The sequence below is a fragment of the Elephas maximus genome, chromosome 9 (assembly GCF_024166365.1).
Source record: "Elephas maximus indicus isolate mEleMax1 chromosome 9, mEleMax1 primary haplotype, whole genome shotgun sequence".
Lineage (NCBI taxonomy): Eukaryota > Metazoa > Chordata > Mammalia > Proboscidea > Elephantidae > Elephas > Elephas maximus.
In genome coordinates this window covers 90,954,127-90,976,224 of record NC_064827.1, presented here as the reverse complement: position 1 = coordinate 90,976,224, position 22,098 = coordinate 90,954,127, and the positions used below count along the sequence as shown (strand labels likewise).

Sequence of the window (22,098 nt, the reverse complement as noted above, 5' to 3'; positions counted from 1 at the left end):
TTGTTAGTTGCCGGGGAACTGACTCGAGCTTCTGACGACACCAAGTACAACAGAATGAAATGTTGCCTGGCCATACACCATCTTCACCATCATCGGTATGCTTGAGTCCATTGCATGATACAGGAAAGTTATTTGGGGGAAAATCCCGGATCTCAGCTCTTTATTCTTGCCAAATGTGATCTGCTGGTAGCTGTTCTTTGGAAGCAGCTTAGACAATATCTTAGTTTATTAGTAGTCTATTAGTCATCTTCAAAGAAATCGTCTTAATATGCTTATCAGTCCTGAAGTGATACGTGATGTCATCTAATTATTAGTAGACCGTCCAACTATTTGATTTCCGAGAAGCGTTCTTTTGACGGATTTATAACTTAGCATTACTGTATTGTCAGTTTCCTCTCACAGAATGGCACACAAATGGCCCAAGTTGTGCAATATATAAAAAGTTCATTTATAGCTCTTGAAAGATCCTGCAAAACACGTTTGAAAATGGAAACTGAAGATCCCTTTAATGCAAGTCACCTGAGAAACAAAACAAAACTCTCATTTCTAGTTTGCGATGTGTCACTTAAAAAAAAAAAGGATTAACATTCCCATGCAATAATTGCAGTCACATACAATTATGACTTAAACTGCTTTAGATGTGAACGTAGATGTCTTTCTGTGTCTATGTGCGTATGTACATTTATTTTGTCCTAGAGCTAAATGTAACCAACATTATTTGCTAAGTAAATACAGTCTTACTGTTATAACTATATTGCCTGCTACTTACTATTGTGGACTTCATAGATTAGAGAATACAATTCAGAAGGGAATTACTATCCGAATTCTCCCATTTCTTAATGCTTCAGAGAAAATAGGCTTACTACTTTTACATTTCAATTTGTCTGATATTTTGCAGGGATAATTTCTTACAATAGTGAGTTCCAATATCATGTTCTTAGTAATTTGTCAACAATTCACTAGATAGCAGTATTAGGGCTAAAAAAAAAAAAAAAAAAACCAAATCCACTGCCGTTGAGTTGATTCTGACTCATAGCGACCCCACAGGACAGAGTAGAACTGCCCCATAGAGTTTCCAAGGAGCACCTGGTGGATCTGAACTGCCGACCCTTTAGTTAGCAGCCATAGCACTTAACCACTACGCCATCAGGGTTTCCAATATCAGGGCTAGGTTACAAAATTCCTTGGTTTCCTTCTTTGCATTCTCTGCTATGCCTCATGAGATGGTTCATTGCAATACTGAAAGTTTTAAAATGTCTTGGTGCTCCCCTTTTGTAGTTTAGGATTAATTAAAAGTAGAAAAACTACGTTTTTGTTTGGACTTCTGACTGACTTTTCAAGTGGCTGGCTGGCATTAATGGTGGCATTAAAATATATTTGTAGAATTATTTAAATATTGATTACCTGAGGATAAGCAAAGCCTCTAAAATCTCCGTGTAATCTAAGGTTTGGCAGAATTCAAATTGCTCTTTTAATGAAGGGTTGATGTTATTGAAGAAGACAATATTGCTGAAACTCTTAGGTTTTACCCCATCCTTTACATTTCTCTCTTTCTTTCTTCTTTTAGGTCTGGATTTCAGAGCCTGGGAAGTTTACTCAAAAGGTGAAGGTATGGATTAGTGAGTACTGGAACATAATGGAAACTGTGGCTATTGTCCTGTTTTCAGTTGGTTTCGGCCTTCGATTGGGTGACCCTCCTTTTCACACAGCGGGAAGACTTATCTACTGCCTAGACATCATATTCTGGTACACGAAACTCCTGGACTTCCTTGCCGTGAATCAACATGCGGGTCCGTATCTGACCATGATTGCAAAAATGGTAAGTACAGTCTCATTTTGTATTCTTATGTGCTTTTCAGTGGTTATACCTAATATGGTTAACATCCAATAATTTAACTTTTTTTTTTAAGGCCAGGTTAATATGGAATTCAGGGGCAGTGGTGGTTTAGTGGTAGAATTCTTGCCTTCTGTACATGAGCCCCGGGTTCGATTCCTGGCCAAATGTACCTCAAGCACAGCCACCACCTATCTGTCCGTGGAGGCCTGTGTGTTGCTGTGATGCTGAACAGGGTTCAATGGAGCTTCCAGACTAAGATGGACTAGGAAGAAAGGCCTGACAGTCTACTTCCAAAAAATCAGCCAATGAAAACCCTATGGATCACAACAGCTCTATACCATTGTGTGTAGGGTTGCCATGAGCCGGGAGTGGACTCGACAGCAACTAACAACAACAATATGGGATTAAACCAAATTTGTCTCTGACCTCAGTAATTCCTGAGGGCCAGATTTGTGACCCTCAATAACCATCGATATATTTTCTGCTGGAATACTGAAATATTTCTTTTTCTTTCACTCCTCCCCACTCCCCTAGGGAAAGCACTTACATAGTGCTTACTATGGGCCACACACTGTTCTAAGTATTTTGTGTACACTAATTTATTTAATCTGCATAACACTTCTATAAGATGGGTACTATTATTACCCACCTTTTACATACAAGGAAATGGAGGTTAGGCACATTTCCAAGGACATAGGTGGAGGACCCAGGAATCCAGTCTGAGCCACTTGGCTCCAGTCTGTCTTCTGAGGCTGCTGACCTTGTGTTAGTCTTCTCCATGTGGTCTTGCATGAGGGCCTAAGACCTATGCTATAGGACGTACAGAATCTCGTGGTCATCTATGGCTTTTCCTTCTAGAATACTCACTGGCTGGGAAGGGTCAAGTTTTTGAGAATGAAGGGTAGTGCTGAAAACGGAAGAGGACAGAGAAGGGAGAACCGCCCGGATCCGAAAAGATGTTCTTACTTTACACTCCTCTCTTAGACCAGAAATGTTTTCTCTGGTCTTGGTGACATTGGTAAATGTTAGATAATGTGTGCTGAGGTAACTGATACTTCTCAGTGATTTAGTACAACTTTATTGCTCCCTCACACAAAGTTTGATGAAAGCCCCGTAGGGTTTTTAAGGCTGTGATTTTTCAGAAGAAGATCACCAGGCCCTTTCTTCCAAGGCGTCCCTGGGTGGGTTCAAACCGCCAACCTTTGGGTTAGGTAGTTGAGCATTTAACTGTTTGCACCACTTAGGGACTCTTTCCCTGTCACTTAAGGATCCAGAATTCCTCCATTTTGTGATATAGCCATGTCAACATGCAGCTTCCAAGTTCTCCTATGGCAGGAAATGAGAAGGATGAGAAAGTCCAATGGGACAGGAAGTGACAGAAGTAACTATCACTCCACAGCCCATTGGCTAGAATAGGTCACGTAGCCCCAGCCTAATGGAAGGGAAGATGAGAAATGTAGAGAAGCTCATTAAGTTGTTTTAAATTTCAACTCTCTGATAAAATTCTCCTTGTGCTGTGCTATTTTGTAGGCAGCAAACATGTTCTACATTGTGATCATGATGGCCATAGTCCTGCTGAGCTTTGGAGTAGCACGCAAGGCCATTCTTTCTCCAAAGGAGCCTCCCTCTTGGAAGCTAGCTCGAGATATTGTATTTGAACCATACTGGATGATATATGGTGAAGTCTATGCTGCAGAGATAGATGGTGTGTATGGGATTTGCTGGGAGCAGTTGTGGTTCAGTGGTAGAATTCTCGCCTTCCATGTAGGAGACCTAGGATTGGTTCACAGCTGATGTACTTCAAGCACAGACACCACTCATCTGTTAGTGGAGGCTTTCGTCTTGCTGTAATGTTGAACAGGTTTCAGTAGAGCTCCCAGACTAAGAAAGACTAGGAAGAAAGGCCTGGTGATTTACTTCTGAAAAATCAGCCTATGAAAATGGTTTCATCCCAGTGTGCATGGGGTCACCATGAGTTGGAGGGTGATTTGATGTCAGCTAACAACAACAACATCGGATTTGCCATCACGTAGAAATTGAACCTTTGTAGATACTCAAAATTTTAAAAATTTGGACAGCCATAATCTGAATGTTAGAAATGTCAAATATTTGTGGTATTCTGCAAACTTAATGTGCTAAATATTTGTCTAGAGTTATAGGACTGTAATTTATCTTATCCTTCATTTTTTAAAAAATTCCTTATTTGCAGTTTGTGAAAGCAATCCATCTTGCCTCCCTGGTTCTTTTCTTACTCCATTCCTTCAAGCTGTTTACCTCTTTGTGCAATACATCATCATGGTGAACCTGTTGATTGCTTTCTTCAAGTAAGTTATTTTACTTAAATCAAAATGGGGATAGGTATTTTGAGTAGATTTACATGTATTTTGAGAGCATAAACTTTTATTTTTGTGTGGTCCATGTTTTTATCATCATGATTTTTAAATATGGGCATGCAAGTATTGGTAGGGAGGCAGCAGACAATGGAAAGAGAAAAAAGCAATGAATAGAGAAAATTATAATAAAGGCAGAATAAAAGAAGATCATGAGTTGTAGTTAAGCAATAAGTTAGAATGATTAAGCAATAAATTAGAATCATGGAAGAATCCAGTTGATGGAGTTAAAAGCTGGCTAAAGAGTTCTTGGTAACTTTCTTCGCTTCTCCTCCAGTATATCTCACTCTTCTTCTGTCTCACTTTTTACTTTTTCTCAGTCTCCTTTTATGGATTGTCTTCTTCTCCCCAACCTTTAACATTGGCACATTCCGTGGGCTCAGACCTTGTTCTTCTTCTGGTTTCTGGATATGCTGACCAATGCTGACAAACCCCAATTCATATGTCCAGCCCAGATCTCTTTCTTATACTCTAGTCTTGTGGCTCTATCTGCCCCCTTGCATCTCTAGTGGAATGTGTAATAGATTTTCAAATTTAAAATGTCCAAAACGGAATTCTTGATTCCCCCTATTTCCCTATTTCTACTTGTAATCTTTTCTAAACCTGTGGGGAAGACCACGAGTGTCTGTGGCAACTCCATCTTTCCAGTTGTTCAAACCAAAAACCTTGGAGTCATTCTTTGATGCCTCTTGCACCTCTACCTCTGAACTGTCAGAAATGCCATCAATCCAGCCAGGCCCTAACCACTCCACTGCTACCATAGAGCCTCCTGACTTATTTCCCAGCTTCTGTCTTTGGCCCCTAGATTCTTTTCTCAACACCGTAACTCAAATGACCCTTTACAAACTTATGCCAGATGATGTCACTTCTCTGCTCCAAACCCTTCCATGGCTCCCCTTTTCCCTTTGGGTAATAGCCAGTGTTTCTGTAATGACTGTAGGACCTTAATGTGATTTTGCTTTGCTGCTGCTTCTCAAATCATGCATCACACTGTTCTTCCCCTCACTCTTTCCTCTCCAACCACACTGGCCCCTCACAAGTTTTCAAACAACACCGATGTGTTTGCACTTGCTGTTCCCTCTGATTGGAGTGCTTTTCCCCCTGACACTAGTGTGGCTCCTTCCCTCACCCCTTCAAGTATTTGCCCAAATGTCCTCTTTCTAGTTATGCTTAACCTTAAGGTTGGATTTAAAAGTGAAGCCTTTTTTCCTCTTGTGATCTCCTGGGCGTGCTTCATCTCCTTTACTTTTCAGAAAAAATGTGTACCTGTTTGTATTATATATACAAAAATATTTTATAATTTCTTTATACATTATGTTTTTCTGTTTATCTGGCTTCTCTACTGGAATGTAAACTCCACTCTGACAGGTATTTTTCTGCTGTTTTTGCTCATGAATGTATTCTCAGCACCAAAAAGAGTGTGGGCATGTTTTTTTGTTTAATGGACAAAAGGAATCAAATGAGGTGATGTGCAGAAACTAGAATTTTCTGTGTGTTTCGTACATGCCAGGCACTGTGCTAGGCATTTATTCATTGTTTGTATCGCTGAAGAGTGAAAGGTAAGAAAAGGGAGTATTAATTCATGGAATCTAAGTGAAGAAAATAGAGGAGATAAGGGTGGAAGGAGGCAAAAGAAATCAGAATACTTAAAATACGATGGTTGTTTTATTGTATGTATGTGGGAAGGACATACCTTCCCACTCATTGTGAGATTAGGTGATACGTATCATCTCTCTTAGCCCTGCCATTTTATGAATTTCTAAGTTTTGTTACTGTTCAGTTATTGTTTTTGATTTTTCAGCTTTTTTTTTTTTTTATATTTCAAATAGTAAAAGAGGGTGTGTGATGTTTGTTTCTCAAGAAAAGTCAGGTGTCAATAGAGGGGTAAGAAATCCTTCCACAGGCAAATCTTTTCACTTTAGTGATGATGAGTACATTGAGAACCAAACAAACTGAGGGACCCCAGATCTGACTACTTGTCCAGGGACTCTTTACAGACTGAATTCTTTATACCCACAATTAAAAAGAAACCTGAAATACACTGTCAAGAATGCCACCTGCTGCTGAGCAGGCTGTGATCACACTTGGAAGGAGAGTAGTATACAACCAAGTGGTTCCCAGACTTTAACATGCGTGAGAGTCACCTGGAGGGTTTGCGGAAACACACATGGCTATAATGCTCAGTATGCTTGTTAATCAATCAGGGGTTACTTTGATTGTGAAAACCAAAAACCCTGTTGCCATCGAGTTGATTCTGACTCATGTCGACTGTACAGGACAGAGTAGAACTGCCCCATAGGGTTTCCAAGGAGCGACTGGTGGATTCAAACTGCTGACCTTTTTGGTTAGCAGCCATAGCTCTTAACCACTCCGCCACCAGGGTTTCCTTTATTGTAAAGTTAGTCTAAATAATTTATCTAGCTTCTAAATAGACGCTCTGTTTATTGATTTAGGATGAATTGGTTCTTCTTCCGTGTCTCTTCTTCATTAATACTGCTTCATTTGGGTGTTTAATCTAACAGTTCTCATATTTGACAATATAGCTTCATAAGGTTGATGATACAGATGGATACTAAAGCTATTTACCGCGAAGGATGAATTTACGAAGGGAGCTTCTTATATGAGGAAGAGATGATGAGCCAAGAATACTGAGTTCCAGAGGGAAGTTTCCATTCATTGAGTTTAAAATGTTAGCATTTTTTTCTAAGAGTACTTTCTGCCTTTCGTCATTATTCTGATTAGCGTATTTCATTGTAGAAGGTGATTCATGCATTTTGTTTGGTGGAAGAAGAATTGTAAACCCAGTGGGTATTACTATTTTCATTGACTATCTGCGTGGTAATGTTAAGTGACCCAGTCCTAAAAATTGGAAAATAAACGAAGAATCTAACTACTATGTTTTAGGATTTTGTATTATAACATTGGCCCTTTCTTACTACAACTTACAGCAATGTTTACATGGATATGAAGTCTATGTCAGATAAACTGTGGAAATACAATCGCTATCGCTACATCATGACCTACCATGAAAAGCTTTGGCTGCCTCCACCTTTTATCCTACTGAGTCACATTGGCCTCCTCATCCGCCGCCTTTGCCATCGTCAAGCTCCAAATGACCAAGAAGAGGGTGATGTTGGATTAAGTAAGTTTTTATTGGTGGGGCAGGAGGGAGAGAGTAAAGAGTAAAAATTCAAAGTGAAGATACTGGAGAATTGTAAATAAAATTGATGAGACAGGATGGAAGGCTCTGAAAGCTATTTAACAATAGAATATCAGCTGACGCTCTGTTGTTATCAGTTGTTGTAGAATTGGCTCTGACTCATGGCAACCTTATGTATAACAGAACCATCTTAGTCATCTCATGCTGCTATAACGGAAATACCACAGGTGGATGGCTTTAACAAAGAGAAATTTATTCTGTCTCTATCTAGTAGGCTGCAAGTCCCAATTCAGGGCGTCCGCTTCAGGGGAAGGCTTTTTCTCTCCGTCAGCTCTGAAGGAAGGTCCTTGTCATCAATTTTCCCTTGGTCTGGGAGCATCTCAGAGCAGGAACCTCAGATCCAAAGGATGCACTCTGCTCCCGGCACTTCTTTCTTGGTGGTGTGAGGTCCCCATGTCTCTCTGCTTGCTTCTCTCTTTTATGTCTCAAAAAAGATTGTCTTAAGACACAACCTAATCTTGTAGACCTCATCAATGTTACAGTCGCTAATCTATCTTATTACATCATAGCGATAGACCTTACAACATATAGGGAAATCAGATAAAATGGCGGACAATCACATAAAATGGTGGACGATCACACAACACTGAGAATCATAGCCCAGCTCAGCTGACACATATTTTGAGGGGACACAATTCAATCCATGACAAGAAGGAAACATTTCCTGATCCTGCATCATCCTCTTAATTATTGGTATGTTTGAACCCAATGTTGAGGCTATTGTGTAGTACCTTGAAATCTAGGGGGCTCATTTTCCAGCACAATATCAGATAGTATTCTGTTGTGATCCATAGCGTTCTCATTAACTAATCTTTGCAAGTAGATCACCAGGCCTTTCTTCCCAGCCTGTCTTAGTCTGGAAGCTCCACTGAAACTTGTCCACCAAGGACGACCCTGCTGGCATTTGAAATACTGGTGGCATAGCTTCCAGCATCACAGCAACATGCAAGCCACTACAGTATGATAAATTGACAGACAGGTGGTGGATCTGGGTCTACGTAAATACGTTGATCTCATTATGTGGTAGTAGTGACTTTGGCTAAGATTACCTAATTCTTTGAAAGAAAAGTATAGTTAGCAACAGAAACTCTGCCTGAGTGTGTAAAGGAGTTATGCCACCTAAGAAACCCATGTCATTCTCTGCTGACCTAGGAACTTGTCAGAAAAACTTCTAGAGAGTAATCCCAGCGACCTATGCTCATTTCCCTGTTGCTGAAAGGAATTAAAGAAGGCCTTGGGGGTCTAAGGGAAATAGATAAGCAAGGTTTTGCTTAACTTATTAACTGGACTCATGGTTCTCTGGTTTCTAATCTATTGAGTATGGAGGTAATTCAGAAATGGATGTTTCATATTTTTAAGACCTTCAACTTTTTTCTTCTTCCCTTTTTTTTGCAAAGCTTAAGTCTACATATTTGGAGGTTTTCCTGGTTCATCTTGCTTAGCCAAATCTTGACTACGTGATACGACTATCATTAGAGAACATTGCTTATCGTATTTTTGCAGATCTTCAGTTCCTATGAAGCAGTTCCACCATTGGTACCAGACCTCTTAGGTAATCCCTAGATGGAGAGGAAATTGGATGCATAAATCTTTATCCCTGTTCCTATGTTCAGAATACCTCTTGTCTTAGTTGTCTAGTGTTGCTATGACAGAAATACCACAAGTGGATGGCTTTAACAAAGAGAAATTTATTCTCTCACAGTATAGGAGGCTAGAAGTCTGAATTCAGGGTGCCAGCTCCAGGGGAAGGCTTTCTCTCTCTGTCAGCTCTAGAGAAATGCCCTTGTCATCAATCTTCCCCTGGTCTAGGAGCTTCTGAACATAGGGACCCTGGGTCCAAAGGAAGTGCTTTACTCCTGGCACTACTTTCTTGGTGGTATGAGGTCTCCCTGTCTCTGCTTGGTTCTGGCTTTTACATCTCAGAAGAGATTGATTGAAGATACAACCTAATCTTGTAGATTGAGTACTGCTTTGTTTATATTAACTGCCTTTAATCCTGCCTCCTTTATATCATAGAGGCTCACCTTGACCTCATAAAGGTAGGATTTACAACACATAGGAATATCACACACTATGGTAGACAAAATGGTAGACAATCACACACTACTGGAAATCACGGCCTAGCCAAGTTGACACACATTTTTGGGGGACAAGATTCAATTCATAAGACCTCTGAAAACTGAAAATTCTTTCCTTAGTCACTTAGGGGAAGATACCTTTGGGCAAAAGAGTGTGACAGAGAATGATGTGAGAACATTTATTCTCTTTATGCCAGGTGTGACTATTTGGTGATTTTGCTTCAGAAATAATAACGTGTTTGATTACAGGGTGCTGCTGTTCCCTCGACTAAACATTTTACCTCATTTATGGAGTAAGCACTGTTTTATCTTTCTAAAACTACAAAAGAAAAACTGTGAGTTCCAAAACACACCTGCCCCCAGGGGTTTCACATAAGGCATTGTGGATATTACTTATATACATTCAGGTGAGCCCCTTGGGGACAGGCCATCACTGCGGTGTACTGAGAGAGTGATATGGTTTTGGTCCTGATTGTTGGCTCTGTGAACTATTTTTCTCTTCTCGAGTCACTTGCAAGATTTGTCTTTTCCATTCCTTCCCCAAAGAGACTCAGGCTTTATAAGGGTGCCAAAGTGCAACTGAAGTTAACTTGAAGGCTTATAACTCTACGGTAAATTTTAGCCTTCTAAACCCTGGTGGAGTAGTGGTTAAAAGCTATGGCTACTAACCAAAAGGCTGGTAGTATAAATCTACCAGACGCTCCTTGGAAACCGTGTGGGACAGTTCTACTCTGTCCTATAGGGTTGCTCTGAGTCGAAATCGATTCCACGGCAACGGTTTTTTTTTTTGAATAGAGAGCAGCCCTGGTGGTACAGTGGTTAAGAGTTACGGCTGCTAACCAAAAGGTCAGCAGTTCGAATCCACCAGCTATTCCTAGGAAACCCTATGGGGCAGTTCTACTCTGTCCTATAGGGTCGCTATAAGTTGGAATCAACTCCACGGCAATGGGTTTGGTTTGGAAAAGAAAAGCTTAAAATCAAATGCCAGGCGTTAGGAACAGAACCATTGCCGCCAAATAGTAGAGTGTGAAGTCCCTGGGTGGTGCAAGCAGTTGATGTGCTCGGCTGCTAACTGAAAGGTTGGAGGTTCGAGTACATTCAGAAATGCCTCTGAAGGAAGCCCTGGTGATCTACTTCTGAAAAATCAGTCGTTCAAAACCGTGTGGAGCACAGTTCTACTCTGACACACATGGAGTCTCCATGAGTCAGAATCAACCCGACGGCAACTGGTTAGCAGAGTGTGAACTGCTTGAGACATCCTGGAGCTAACTAGGATTTGGCCAGACTTCCTAACACCACACCAAAGAACCTTCCCTGGTCTCACCTTGATCTGGGCTTATAGGATGATTTTGGTAAATTTTCTGACGTATAGAAGTGAGTTTACCCTGAGTAAATTTTCTGGTGTATTAAGTAAGTTCATCCTGAACTCTGGAACATTCCTGATTGTGACATTGCTTCCAATCATCTGCACTGAGGATAAAAACGTTTGCATGAGGGGCAGCAGTGCCACCAGGTGGACAGTCACAAGGAAGCACCACTTCCTGCAAGTTGCACCAGCCACTGGCATTGCTGTTTGGGTTGTTTGCTCTCAGGAATCCACAGGAGGCTGAAATCGTGCCAATTGTGAAGTTTCTCACTCCTGTAAGATTCTTCATTGTGAACCGACATTTAGAGTTGGGGTAGGGGGTGGGGTGACTGCATTTTCTTTTTTAATGTCCGAAGAATTGTTCCATACCATATAAATCAGAACAAATTGTGCACTTGAGTTGGTAACACATTTTACTTCTGAATATTATTTGCTTTTTGCCAATATATTTTCATTTAAATTAATTTTTTGGTCCTTCAATGTATTGTAAAATAATGAAACATTTATATTTTTAATAAATCCCAGAGGACTATAATGGTTCCCCCCCCCCCCAATTTAAGTGGATCTATTCAAGGAAGAGAATATTTCTAATTTTACTCTTTTAGCAACACCATTTTACTTTTACATTTTCTGAGTATTAGAAACTTGTCCCAGAGATGATGTATTATTATTCTGTTACATTAGAGTGAGAGCTCAAGGTCACAGGTGAATGTGAATGGTGACATTTGATACGGAATTTCATTAGCCTCATAATATCACAAAATCGTATGTCTCTTAATGAGCTGATTACACCAGGCAAGGTATATATCCTTGATTGGCCATTGAGTGATAATAATTGTCTTTTTTCAATAGAAGGACTTATTATATACAAAATCGGTGTAACAAGGCAAAACTTTCTTACGTTTGCTCAATTAATTTAACAGACTTTGCCTTCTTCTGATCTTGATTTTAATTTAAAGGTTACTTATTGCCATTTGGGAGGCCAAAACAGTTGGCGGGGAAAAAAGGAAAGACAACCAAGTTCTTTCCCCCTTCCATGTAAATAATAGTGATTTTTTTTGTGTGTGTAAATATGTAAAGACATTGTAACCTTTGAAAGTACTGAAAAGAATACATGAGCACATTTTTAAATTCCCACGTCTGTGTATACAGCAAGTAGGAAAGAACCAAACTGGTATTTCCAGTTGATTCTACCTGCTGCTCCTCCATCAGCCTCAGGAATACACTGTGACAAAGCAGCAAACTCTGACCATGCAAGCTACAGTTTATAATTTTCGACCACTCTGGAAGAAAGCCACTCTTACCTTGTATCAACTTCCTACTAAGCGTGAATAGTAACTCTTTTTGTGTACCATGCTATGCCCACAGAACTTTACCTGAGTAATGAAGATTTGAAAAAGCTTCACGATTTTGAAGAGCAGTGTGTGGAAAAATACTTCCATGAGAAGATGGAAAACCTGAATTGTAGTTGTGAGGAACAAATTCGAGAGACATCGGGAAGGTAAAAGATGTATCTTTCTCTTTATTCCTAAACTGCTATCAAAGGAGCCCTGGTAATGCAGTGGTTAAGAGCTCGGCTGCTAACTAAAAGGTCGGCAGTTCGAATCCACAAACCATACCTTGGAAACCTTATGGGGCAGTTCTACTCTGTCCTGTAGGGTTGCTATGAGTTGGAATTGACTCGATGGCGACAGGTTTGATTATTTTGGAAACTGCTATCAAAACCTGATTCTACTAGAATGTCTATGAAAGTAGAATGTGTTACTTCAAAACCAAGAGATCTGAGTTCTCTAAAATCTAAAATTCAGCAGCGTTTAATACTCATTCAATCGATACATGTTTACTGGGCATCTACTATGTTCCAGGGACTCTTCCCATTACTAGGGATTAGTGGTGAAAAACAGGCGAGCATCTCTGCTCTCATAAGATTTACATTCTGGTGTGCGTTTGTGTGTGTGTGGGGGGGGGTGGAGGACAAAATATAAACAAGTGAACACATAATTTACTATCAGTCAATTAAAGAGCTATGAAGAAAAATAATGTAGCTTGAGGGACTAGGGAACGAGGGAGGTGAGTTGGGGGTTGGTTGGACTGTTTTGGATAGTCTGGTCCAGGAAGGTTGCTCTGAGGAGTTTGAGGAAGTGACCATGTGAGCAGAGACCTGAAGGAGGAAGAGACGAGAGGGAACCAGGCACAGACATCTGGAGGAATAGCACACCTGGCAGAAGAACAACAAATACAGATGCCCTGAGGCAGAAGGCAGCCTGGTGTGTCCAAGCGTAGCAGGCAGGCCCTGGAGGAAGTGAGAGTGTGTGCATTCTTTGGATCGGGAGTCACAGAGTTCATGGGGGCACCTGACCAGCAGTTACCAGGCAGTGAAGTTGATGGGAGCCTCACTGAGGTGGGTGAAGAGAGAATAGAAGGGGAGACAGTAATTACAGAAGCTTTTTTTTTTTTTTTTGAGAAGTCTTACTGTGAAGGGAAGCAAGTGGGATATGGGGACCAGGTGAGCTTTCATTTTATTTTGTTTCACATGGAGGTAATAAAACACTTGTATGGTCCTGGAAATCATGCGCCAGCAAGGGAGAAACTGCAGATGTAGGAGAAAGGCAGCTAGCTGTTTGCTGAAGTGAAGTCCTTGAGAAGGTGGGGAACAGGAGAGAATATGACCGGTATAAAAGAGGATGCTGGTAGGGTGGTGAGAACACATCAGTTCTTGAGGATGAAAACTTTTGCCCGTGTCGGAGGAAGTGAACATATTACGATCACAGACAGTATGGAGTTATTACTAATTGTAGGTGCGTGGAACTCTTATAAATTTGGAGGACTGCATGATATTGCATGCACTTTTAGAAACATAGAATTGCTCTGGTAACTGGCGAAAAATTGACAGAAGTTAGCTGTGTTCCTACATTTTTGAACTTACATGGACCTGATTATAAAATGCTACACCTAATTATGCCCCATAGAGTTTTCCAGGGGCAGTTCTACCCCATCCTGTGGGGCCTCTGTGAGTTGGAATTAACTCAATGGACGTGATTTTGGGTTAATCTTTACAGAAGCAGATCACCAGGCCTTTCTCCCTCAGAGCCAGTGGATGGGTTTGAACTGCCAACCTTTCAGTTAGCAGCCAAGCGCTTAACGTTTGCATCACCAGAAAGCCAAACAACCAAACCCATTGCAGATGAGTTGATTCCAACTCACAGCGACCCTATAGGACAGAGTAGAACTACCCCATAAAGCTTCCAAGGAGAGCCTGGTAGATTTGAACTGCTGACCTTTCGGTTAGCAGCTGTAGCTCTTAACAGGGCTCCTCCACATAGATAGATAGCCATATTAAGAAAATATAGCTTTATTTAAAAGTGAATCACGTTAAAGACTTTCTAAATGGTTTACTACGGGCATAAGTAATAACTAGAAGTTCTGGACTTTTTATCGATACTTATGTAAATATATGTTTATGTAGTTGATCAAATTTAATATTTATTAAGATATTTATGTAAATATATGTTTATGTAGTCGATCAAATTTAATATTGAGAACAAATTTAATATTAGATTTTATTTTACCTAAATGATATCTTGGGCCATAGTTGTCCATGAACTTCCCTTTCTCTTTCCATCTTCCACACATCTGTCGCCTTTACAGTTACAGTCATTCAGCCCTGTGGGCCAGCTGGATTCTCAGTTTCTTGTGACACATACACTCAAATAGGAGGTTACAGAGCCAGGAGCTTCTGCCATGTACTAGCTATATGCCCTTGAGAAAGTTTACTGAGGCTCTCAGGACCTTAGTCTTCTTATCTGTAAAATGGGCATGAAAAGAGACCTACTTCTTAGAGATGTAAGGATTAAATGAGATAATGTAGGTGAACTGTGTGGCTCAGTGCTGGTAGATAGTAATGGTACAGTGAACATTATTATTATTAAATAGACTTTACAAGTTATGAATATATTTCTTTTTAAATACAGATTCCCTTTCAAACTTTAAGAAAAGGGGAATAAATAGATAAGATGGGGTCAAGATTGCCCCCAGATTCTGAGCCAAGATGAGATCATAGAGGGCCCCTTACTTCAAACTATAAACTAAGGAAGGATTTTAGGTGGTCAGTGATACAGACAGATGTACCTTCTAGGTAGATTCCTTTGGTGATGGTGTGGATTGAAGGGGTCAGAGTTAGAACCAGGGTGACCACTTTAGAGAATGATGCATCAGTTGATGAATCACAATGCAGGATAGAAGTGGTGGAATTGAAAGAAGAGATATTTAGGATGGATAGTTCTCAACTTGTGTTAGTGATTGAACGGGGATTGGATGTTGATGTTAGTAACTGGATGGGGCGAGTAGAGGCCAGGATGTTTCTTAGATCCACAGTAGAAGTAATTAAGTGAAAGGTGGCACTACCAAAATAGAGAATAGGAGGAAAAGGTGTTGGGACAAAGCAGTTGGCTTTAGATTTGGTGAGTTTGAGATTCTTGATGCCCATTTAGCCAGAAGTATCTAGGAGGCTTTGAATGTACAAATCTGAGACTTGGGGAAAGTTTCAGCTGGATGAAGAGATTTGGAAGTCATCTCCTTATGGTTGGAAATTAAAACTGTGACAGAGGAGGTGATTATGCCTAGGAAACAAGTTGTTGTTGTTAGGTGCCGTTGAGTTGGTTCTGACTCATAGTGGCCCTATGTACAATGGAATGAAATACTGCCTGGTCCTGTGCCTCCTCACAATTGCTGTTATGCTTGAGCCCATCATTGCAGCCACTGTGTCAGTCCACCTCATTGAGGGTCTCCCTCTTTTTCGCTATCTATTTTACCAAGCATGATGTCCTTCTCCAGGGACTGGTCCCCCCGATAACCTGTCCAAAGTATGTGAGACCAAGTCTTGCCATCCTCGCTTCCAAGGAGCATTGTGGTTATACTTCCTCCAAGACAGATTTGTTTGTTCTTCTGGCAGTTCATCGTATATTCAATATTCTTTACCAACACCATAATTCAAATGCATCAATTCTTCTTCAGTCTTCATTATTCATTATCCAGCTTTCACATGCCTATGAGGCTATTGAAAATACCATTTTTTGGATCAGGCACACCTTAGTCCTCAAAGTTGCTTTTTTTTTTTTTTTTAACACTTTAAAGAGGTCCTTTGCTGGAGATTTGCCCAATGTGATGCGTCTTTTGATTTCTTGACTGCTGCTTCCATGAGTGTTGATTCTGGATCCAAGTAAAAGGAAGTCCTTGACAACTTCAGTCTTTTCTCCCTTTATCATGATGTTGCTTATTGGCCCAGTTGTGAGGATTTTTGTTTTCTTTATGTTGAAGTGTAATCGAAACTGAAGGCTGTGATCTTTAATCTTCGTCAGTAAGTGCTGCAAGTAATCTTCACTTTCAACAAGCAAGGTTTGTCATCTGCATACTGTAGGTTGTTCATGAGCCTTCCTCCAATCCTGATGCCACATTCATCTTCATATAGTCCAGCTTCTCGGATTATTTGCTTAGTATACAGATTGAATAAATAGGGTGAAAAGATGCAACCGTGATGCACATCTTTCCTGACTTTAAATCACACAGTATCCCCTTTTTCTGTGACAGAGGAAGTGAGTATGCCCAGGAAGCAAGTAGAGTGAGAAAACTCAGTGGGCTGAGAGTTGAAATCTGGGAGGTGCCAACACCTGTATAATGGGTAGAGGTAGAGGAACTTGTGGAGAAGAATAAAAATAATTGGCCAGAAGAGTATTAAAAAAACTAGTAGAAGGTAGTATCCTGAACCAAATGCATATAGAGTGAAAACTAGTGAACTAAACATTTACAAACAAGTAATTCAATAATAATAAAAAACCCTAACACCATTAATCATCATATAATTACGCATATATTTTTTCTGATGTCTAAATAGATGGTAGTGTTGTTGTTAGGTGCCATCAAGTTCATTTCGACTCATAGCAACCCCATGTGACAGAGTAGAACTGCACCATAGGGTTTTCTAAGCTATAGTCTTTACAGGAGCAGATCTCCAGGTCTTTCACTCACTGAAGCACTGCTGGGTTCAAACTGCCAGCCTTTCGGTTAGCAGCTGAGTGCTTAACCATGGAGCCACCAGGGCTTTTTTCCTTTGGATTAAACAGAGAAGGCTTAGAAGGTATATGGGTATGTAGCTTCTGAAAAATATTCTGGATACTTTCAAGGTCTTCAGAATTTGATTATGAAGCTCTAATTAAACTTTAAAACATAATCAGTTTCCCCCCTTGATAGAGCTATCTGTTTTTACACTATTTTCCTTGTAGAGGTCATTTCTGAAGAGCTCATAGGTTAGGTATGGGAGGGAGGGAAGAACATTGTTTGGAAGTAATTGAGCAATAATTTGAATAAGGAGGGAAAGGAGGTATCTTAATTTCCTAGTGCTGCTTTAATAGAAATACCACAAGTGGTTGGCTTTAAAGAACAGGAATTTATTTTCTCAAAGTTCTAGAGGCTAAAAGTCCAGTTCTTAGCCAGGTAGATTTCTTCTGTGAGTCTCTCTCTTAGTTTCTTCCAGCTATCCTTGGGTTTCCTTTGCCGTAAATAATCCTCACATGTTGTCTGTCTTTCCCTGTGTATGTGTGTGTGTGCCTCTGTGTCTATTCTAGTCTTTTTATAGCTCAAAAGTGATGAGGTTTAGGAGCCACTCTACAGTGGCATGACCTCCTCCTTGGAGTCTGTAGCAAGTGACAACATTCCGTGACAGCAACAAGACTGGTGTTTGGCCAAACTACTGGGAACCATAGCCTATCCAAGTTGACACATAAAATTAACCATCACAGGATGTTAAAAAGATAGTTGCATGTTTTGTTAGGTGAGGTTGAGTCGATTTCAACTCATAGTGACCCCATGTGACAGAGTAAAACTGCCTCATAGGGATTTTCAGGCTGTAATCTTATATTCTTATAGAATTAAGTGAGTTGTGAAAATAGAAAAATAAGAGAATGTACTAAGGCTGTTTTATATCTTTTTTTTTTTTTTTTTTACAGTATTTAATTGGCTAGGTCCCACTCTCCATATTTGGAGTGCTGACTTGTTTTTGACTCCATTAGTGTAAGCCAACACTTCTATCTCTGTTCTGTGGAGTAAGATGTTATTAGGTGTTCCTCCACATTAAGCATGTTTGGGTATGTTATACTTGGTAAATGCTGCATTGAAAAAAAATTTAATATAGTAACTCAACAACAGAGAGTTATAGTTTGAGCAGGTCCCATCATTATTTGACCATGGAACCTTTTTGAGGAACGTCTATAGATACCGCCCAGGATTGGAAATGTTAGTGTAATTTGTTTAGTGCTCCCTGGGAGTCTAGGAACCCAAAAGAACCTTGCCCTAGATCTCGGATAAGTTACTGGGAGGTACTAGAGTGCAGTGGTTAATGCCATCCAATATGGAGTCAGTCTGTCTGGGTTTGAAGGCTGACTTCATTACTGACCAGCCATGAGGCGCTGGCCACATGACCTAATCTCCTTTCTACGAAAGGAACAATGATAATGCTTATCTCACAGGCTTGTTAGGTGGATTAAATAAAATAATACATGCAGGGCCTTTGTAAAGTTCCTGGCACGTAGTGAGCACTTAGTGACTATTATGGTGATGGTGACAATGATCGTAACGATCCTTGTTAATATCTCATTTTAAAGTATCTTGTCTGAAGGCCTACAATAAAACAATAACCATTCTGGTCTTCCCCCTACCTCCTACCTTGCTCAGAGGAAATAAAAATCAGAAGAGTTTATTTTACATGTCAGAATGACTGAAGGGCTAGAGTAAATTAATGTAGTTGGTGGTCTAGGAATATAATTAAAATGTGTTTCACAGGACATTGAGCTTTAGAAAATAAGTGCCTGTAAAAGCAAGAGGACCCAATTTGAGGGTGACCAGGTTATTCGTCTAACAGGTTCCTATTGTAGTGCGTTACCTGTTGCTGTGAATAGTTGCTGGTTTCTATTGTATCCATTGGCTGTGACTGCTAATGGAACTTAATGAGTCTCCATTTACTGCTGTCCAGATTGCACTGTTTTTGAATTAGATGAAACAGTGAACTGGATGGAGAGGTACTAATTAAGCATATTTGGAAGGGAATATACATATATTTTGTGCTCTTTCCCTCATCATCCTTGCCAATTCTGGTTTTGCAGTTTCCAGAGGGTCAGGAAGCCTTTATTAAGATTCCATTGAGTTATAGAAGTTGAATTGTATAGCAGAAGGAGGAAAGAGATGGCTCCACCCGCACAGAAAATAATAAAAATTGAAAACACCACCCTCTTTATTTTTTCATACCTACCTACAAAGCTCCCAGAAAGAAGAAATGGAAGATCTTTCAATCCATGTGACTGGAGAAATGTCCTAGAAAGGGAAAGTCTAACACTGCTTTGGAAAGTACTTGATACAGCGTGAGGTGTTTAGCCTGATGATATAACCACTGCTTCCTTTGCCCCCAAATAAGACTGGGGATCATTTTTTAATTCTGCATATTGTCGTGTCAGCCATAAAACTGTTGGTTAGATTCCCTCGATTGCTGTTTTTTGCTTTATTCCTGTTCATCAGAGATTTTCACTATCGAGAAATTGGAAAGTATCTTCCTTCCCCCCACCAAAAAAAGAATAAAGATGAAGCAGAGGAATAAAAGAAAGAAAGACCACTCTTGAAGGCTGACTTTAAGTACTTTATTTAGGAAACATATATGAATGATAAATTTGTGTAGTACTTGCATAGCTGAAGATTATCTTGTGTTGCTTTCACGAGAATCAATAGCTGGAACTGATAATATTGGGTTAACATTTTCAAAATAATTAAAAAAAATTGCCTCAGACATTTTGTGAATATAGTTTTATTTGGAACTTGGGAATCCTATTTAAACTGCAAACTTGGAGTTTGTTGTTTTGTTTTTTAAGCTCTGTAAAGGCCTCCCCATCTCCCAATTGCATATTTGATAATTGATTCTCTTCCTATCATTCTGGTTTCTTCCTCAGGATTTTCTTTCCTCACCAGAATAGTCCAGTGCTTGCCAAGAGAAGAGCTTTAAACATTTGTCATGTAAATTAATGAATAAAAATGGAAGGATTAATCAGATGATTGAAGGAATAACCAGCAGGAAGGTGGAAATTTAGTTCTGAAATAGTAGAGAGAAACAAGGGCTGGAAATGTAGATTTTTAACTTTTCCTCATTGGGGTGATAATGAAAACTATAGGAGTGGGCAGGATCACCAGACTGGAGTATATACTGGAGAGAGAAGAAGGAAGGAGATAGACCTAACTTTGGGAAGCAGCTAAGGCTGAGGAACTATCTAAGGATATAAACAGGACAGGAAGAGAGCAAAGCAGATTGCCATCGGCTTAATGTGTTTGTTGGTTTTCTCCCTTCTCTTACCACTAGGGTTACAGAGATGTACTTCCAACTGAAAGAAATGAACGAGAAGGTGTCTTTTATAAAGGACTCCTTACTGTCTTTGGACAGCCAGGTGGGACACCTGCAGGACCTTTCTGCCATGACTGTGGATACCTTAAAAGTCCTTTCTGCTGTTGACACCTTGCAAGAGGATGAGGCTCTCCTGGTCAACAGAAAGCATTGTTCTTGCAGAAAACTTCCCCACAGCTGGAGCAATGTCATCTGTGCAGAGGTTCTAGGCAGCATGGAGATCTCTGGGGAGAAGAAATACCAGTATTATAGCATGCCCCCTTCTTTGCTGCAGAGGCTGGCCAGAGGCCAAAATCCCCCCAAAGTGGAAAGGGGGCCCCTTCTTGAGATTACAGACAGTAGTCTGAGACAGGTTCCAAATGTAAACGATGACCAGAAGGAGCAAGAAACAAAAAATGGTATAGGTGCTTCTGGGGCATCCCTTAATTGGCAAACATACCCAAAGAATGGCCAGTTTCTCCTGGTCCCTTCTAATCTAAAGCAAGTTCCTTTTTCTGCAGAAACTACTTTGTCTCTGTCCAGACCATCTGAGGAAGCAGGGGCAGATATGCTGGCAACTGAACAGGTCGTCCAGAGTGAGGTCCCTACTCATCTGAGTTGGCAGACACCAGTTTTCTCAGACCAGGGGTCAGTAGCAGAACCCAAGGAGCAGTACAAGCCAATCACTCAGGTACCAGCCAAACAAGACAAGGGGGAGCAAGTTCTACCCACTTTGAGTTCCAAACCTGCACCCATGAAAGCAACCTCCCTTCCTTCCCAAGCGGAGAGCATGCGGACTGGAGGTGGATATGTGAACTGGGCATTTTCCGAAGGTGATGAAACTGGTATGTGTAGCATCAAGAAAAAATGGCAAACCTGCTTACCCTCCACTTGTAACAGTGACTCAAGCCAGAGTGAACCCAGCCAGATGCAAAACCAGGCGAGATCCTTATCCGAGAACTCAACAAGATTGGCCCAGTGTAGTGACTGCTCGGAGGTGGGACCCTGGCTCCAGCCAAACTCTTCCTTCTGGATCAATCCTCTCCGCAGAAGCAGGTCCTTCATTAGGAGTCATAGTTTTAGATTCCACAAGGAAGAGAAATTGATAAAGAGCAGTAAGATTAAAAGTAAGGAGGAATTTTTTTTTTTAATTGTATTAAGTCCTTTACATTGTTCTAATTTTTAAAAAAATCTATTACTTTAGACTGCTTTACCATTCTCCCCATTTTCTTGGCCTTTTCTGTAAAACAGCGTAGTTTCCCTGTGCTGTCTTAAACTTTCTTCCTCTTGTGAACTATTTTCCTTACAGATCTTTCACAGTCATCAGATATAGGGCCATCGGCATGGGTCAAAGCAAAAATTCTAACCAAAGACAGGAAATTGTCAAAGAAAAAGAAGAAAGCACAAAGACCCCAGGTGCCAGTAAGTCTATCCATATTCTGTCTTTCAGATTTTTGGCAATTGAGGTCATGGCCTATTTTAACTTGGTTTCTCTTTATTGAAGAGTGTCATGTACACAAAATAGTATTTTATGGGAAAGAGTGAAGATACAGACTTAAGCATTATCAGAGAGGATATATCACAATTTATGTATTTACTCATGTGTTGAGGACTTTTGAGTTGTTTTTAGTTTTTGAGTATTCCAAAATGAACATTTGTGTACAAGTCTTTGTGTGGACATATGTTTTCATTTCTCTTTGATAAATACCTAAGAGTGGACTGTTGGGGTCATATGGTAAATGTATCTGTAAGTTAGAAAATGTTAAAATATTTCCCAATAAGGTTGGACCATTTT

General features: G+C 40.2%; 1 protein-coding gene across 4 annotated transcripts in view; it reads left to right on the top strand.

Annotated features, from left to right (window-relative positions):
* Positions 1 to 22,098, top strand: part of TRPM6 (transient receptor potential cation channel subfamily M member 6) — a 191,754-nt gene that overhangs the window by 136,288 nt on the left and 33,368 nt on the right. For 3 of the 4 annotated variants that reach the window (XM_049896190.1, XM_049896192.1, XM_049896189.1), the window contains 7 exons: positions 1,568 to 1,819; positions 3,368 to 3,542; positions 4,047 to 4,161; positions 7,176 to 7,369; positions 12,260 to 12,392; positions 20,283 to 21,430; positions 21,613 to 21,725. In XM_049896190.1, coding sequence (XP_049752147.1) covers positions 1,568 to 1,819; positions 3,368 to 3,542; positions 4,047 to 4,161; positions 7,176 to 7,369; positions 12,260 to 12,392; positions 20,283 to 21,430; positions 21,613 to 21,725 — 2,130 coding nt within the window. The remainder of the gene's footprint in view (positions 1 to 1,567; positions 1,820 to 3,367; positions 3,543 to 4,046; positions 4,162 to 7,175; positions 7,370 to 12,259; positions 12,393 to 20,282; positions 21,431 to 21,612; positions 21,726 to 22,098) is intronic. The other variant, XM_049896191.1, reaches the window with a different exon arrangement.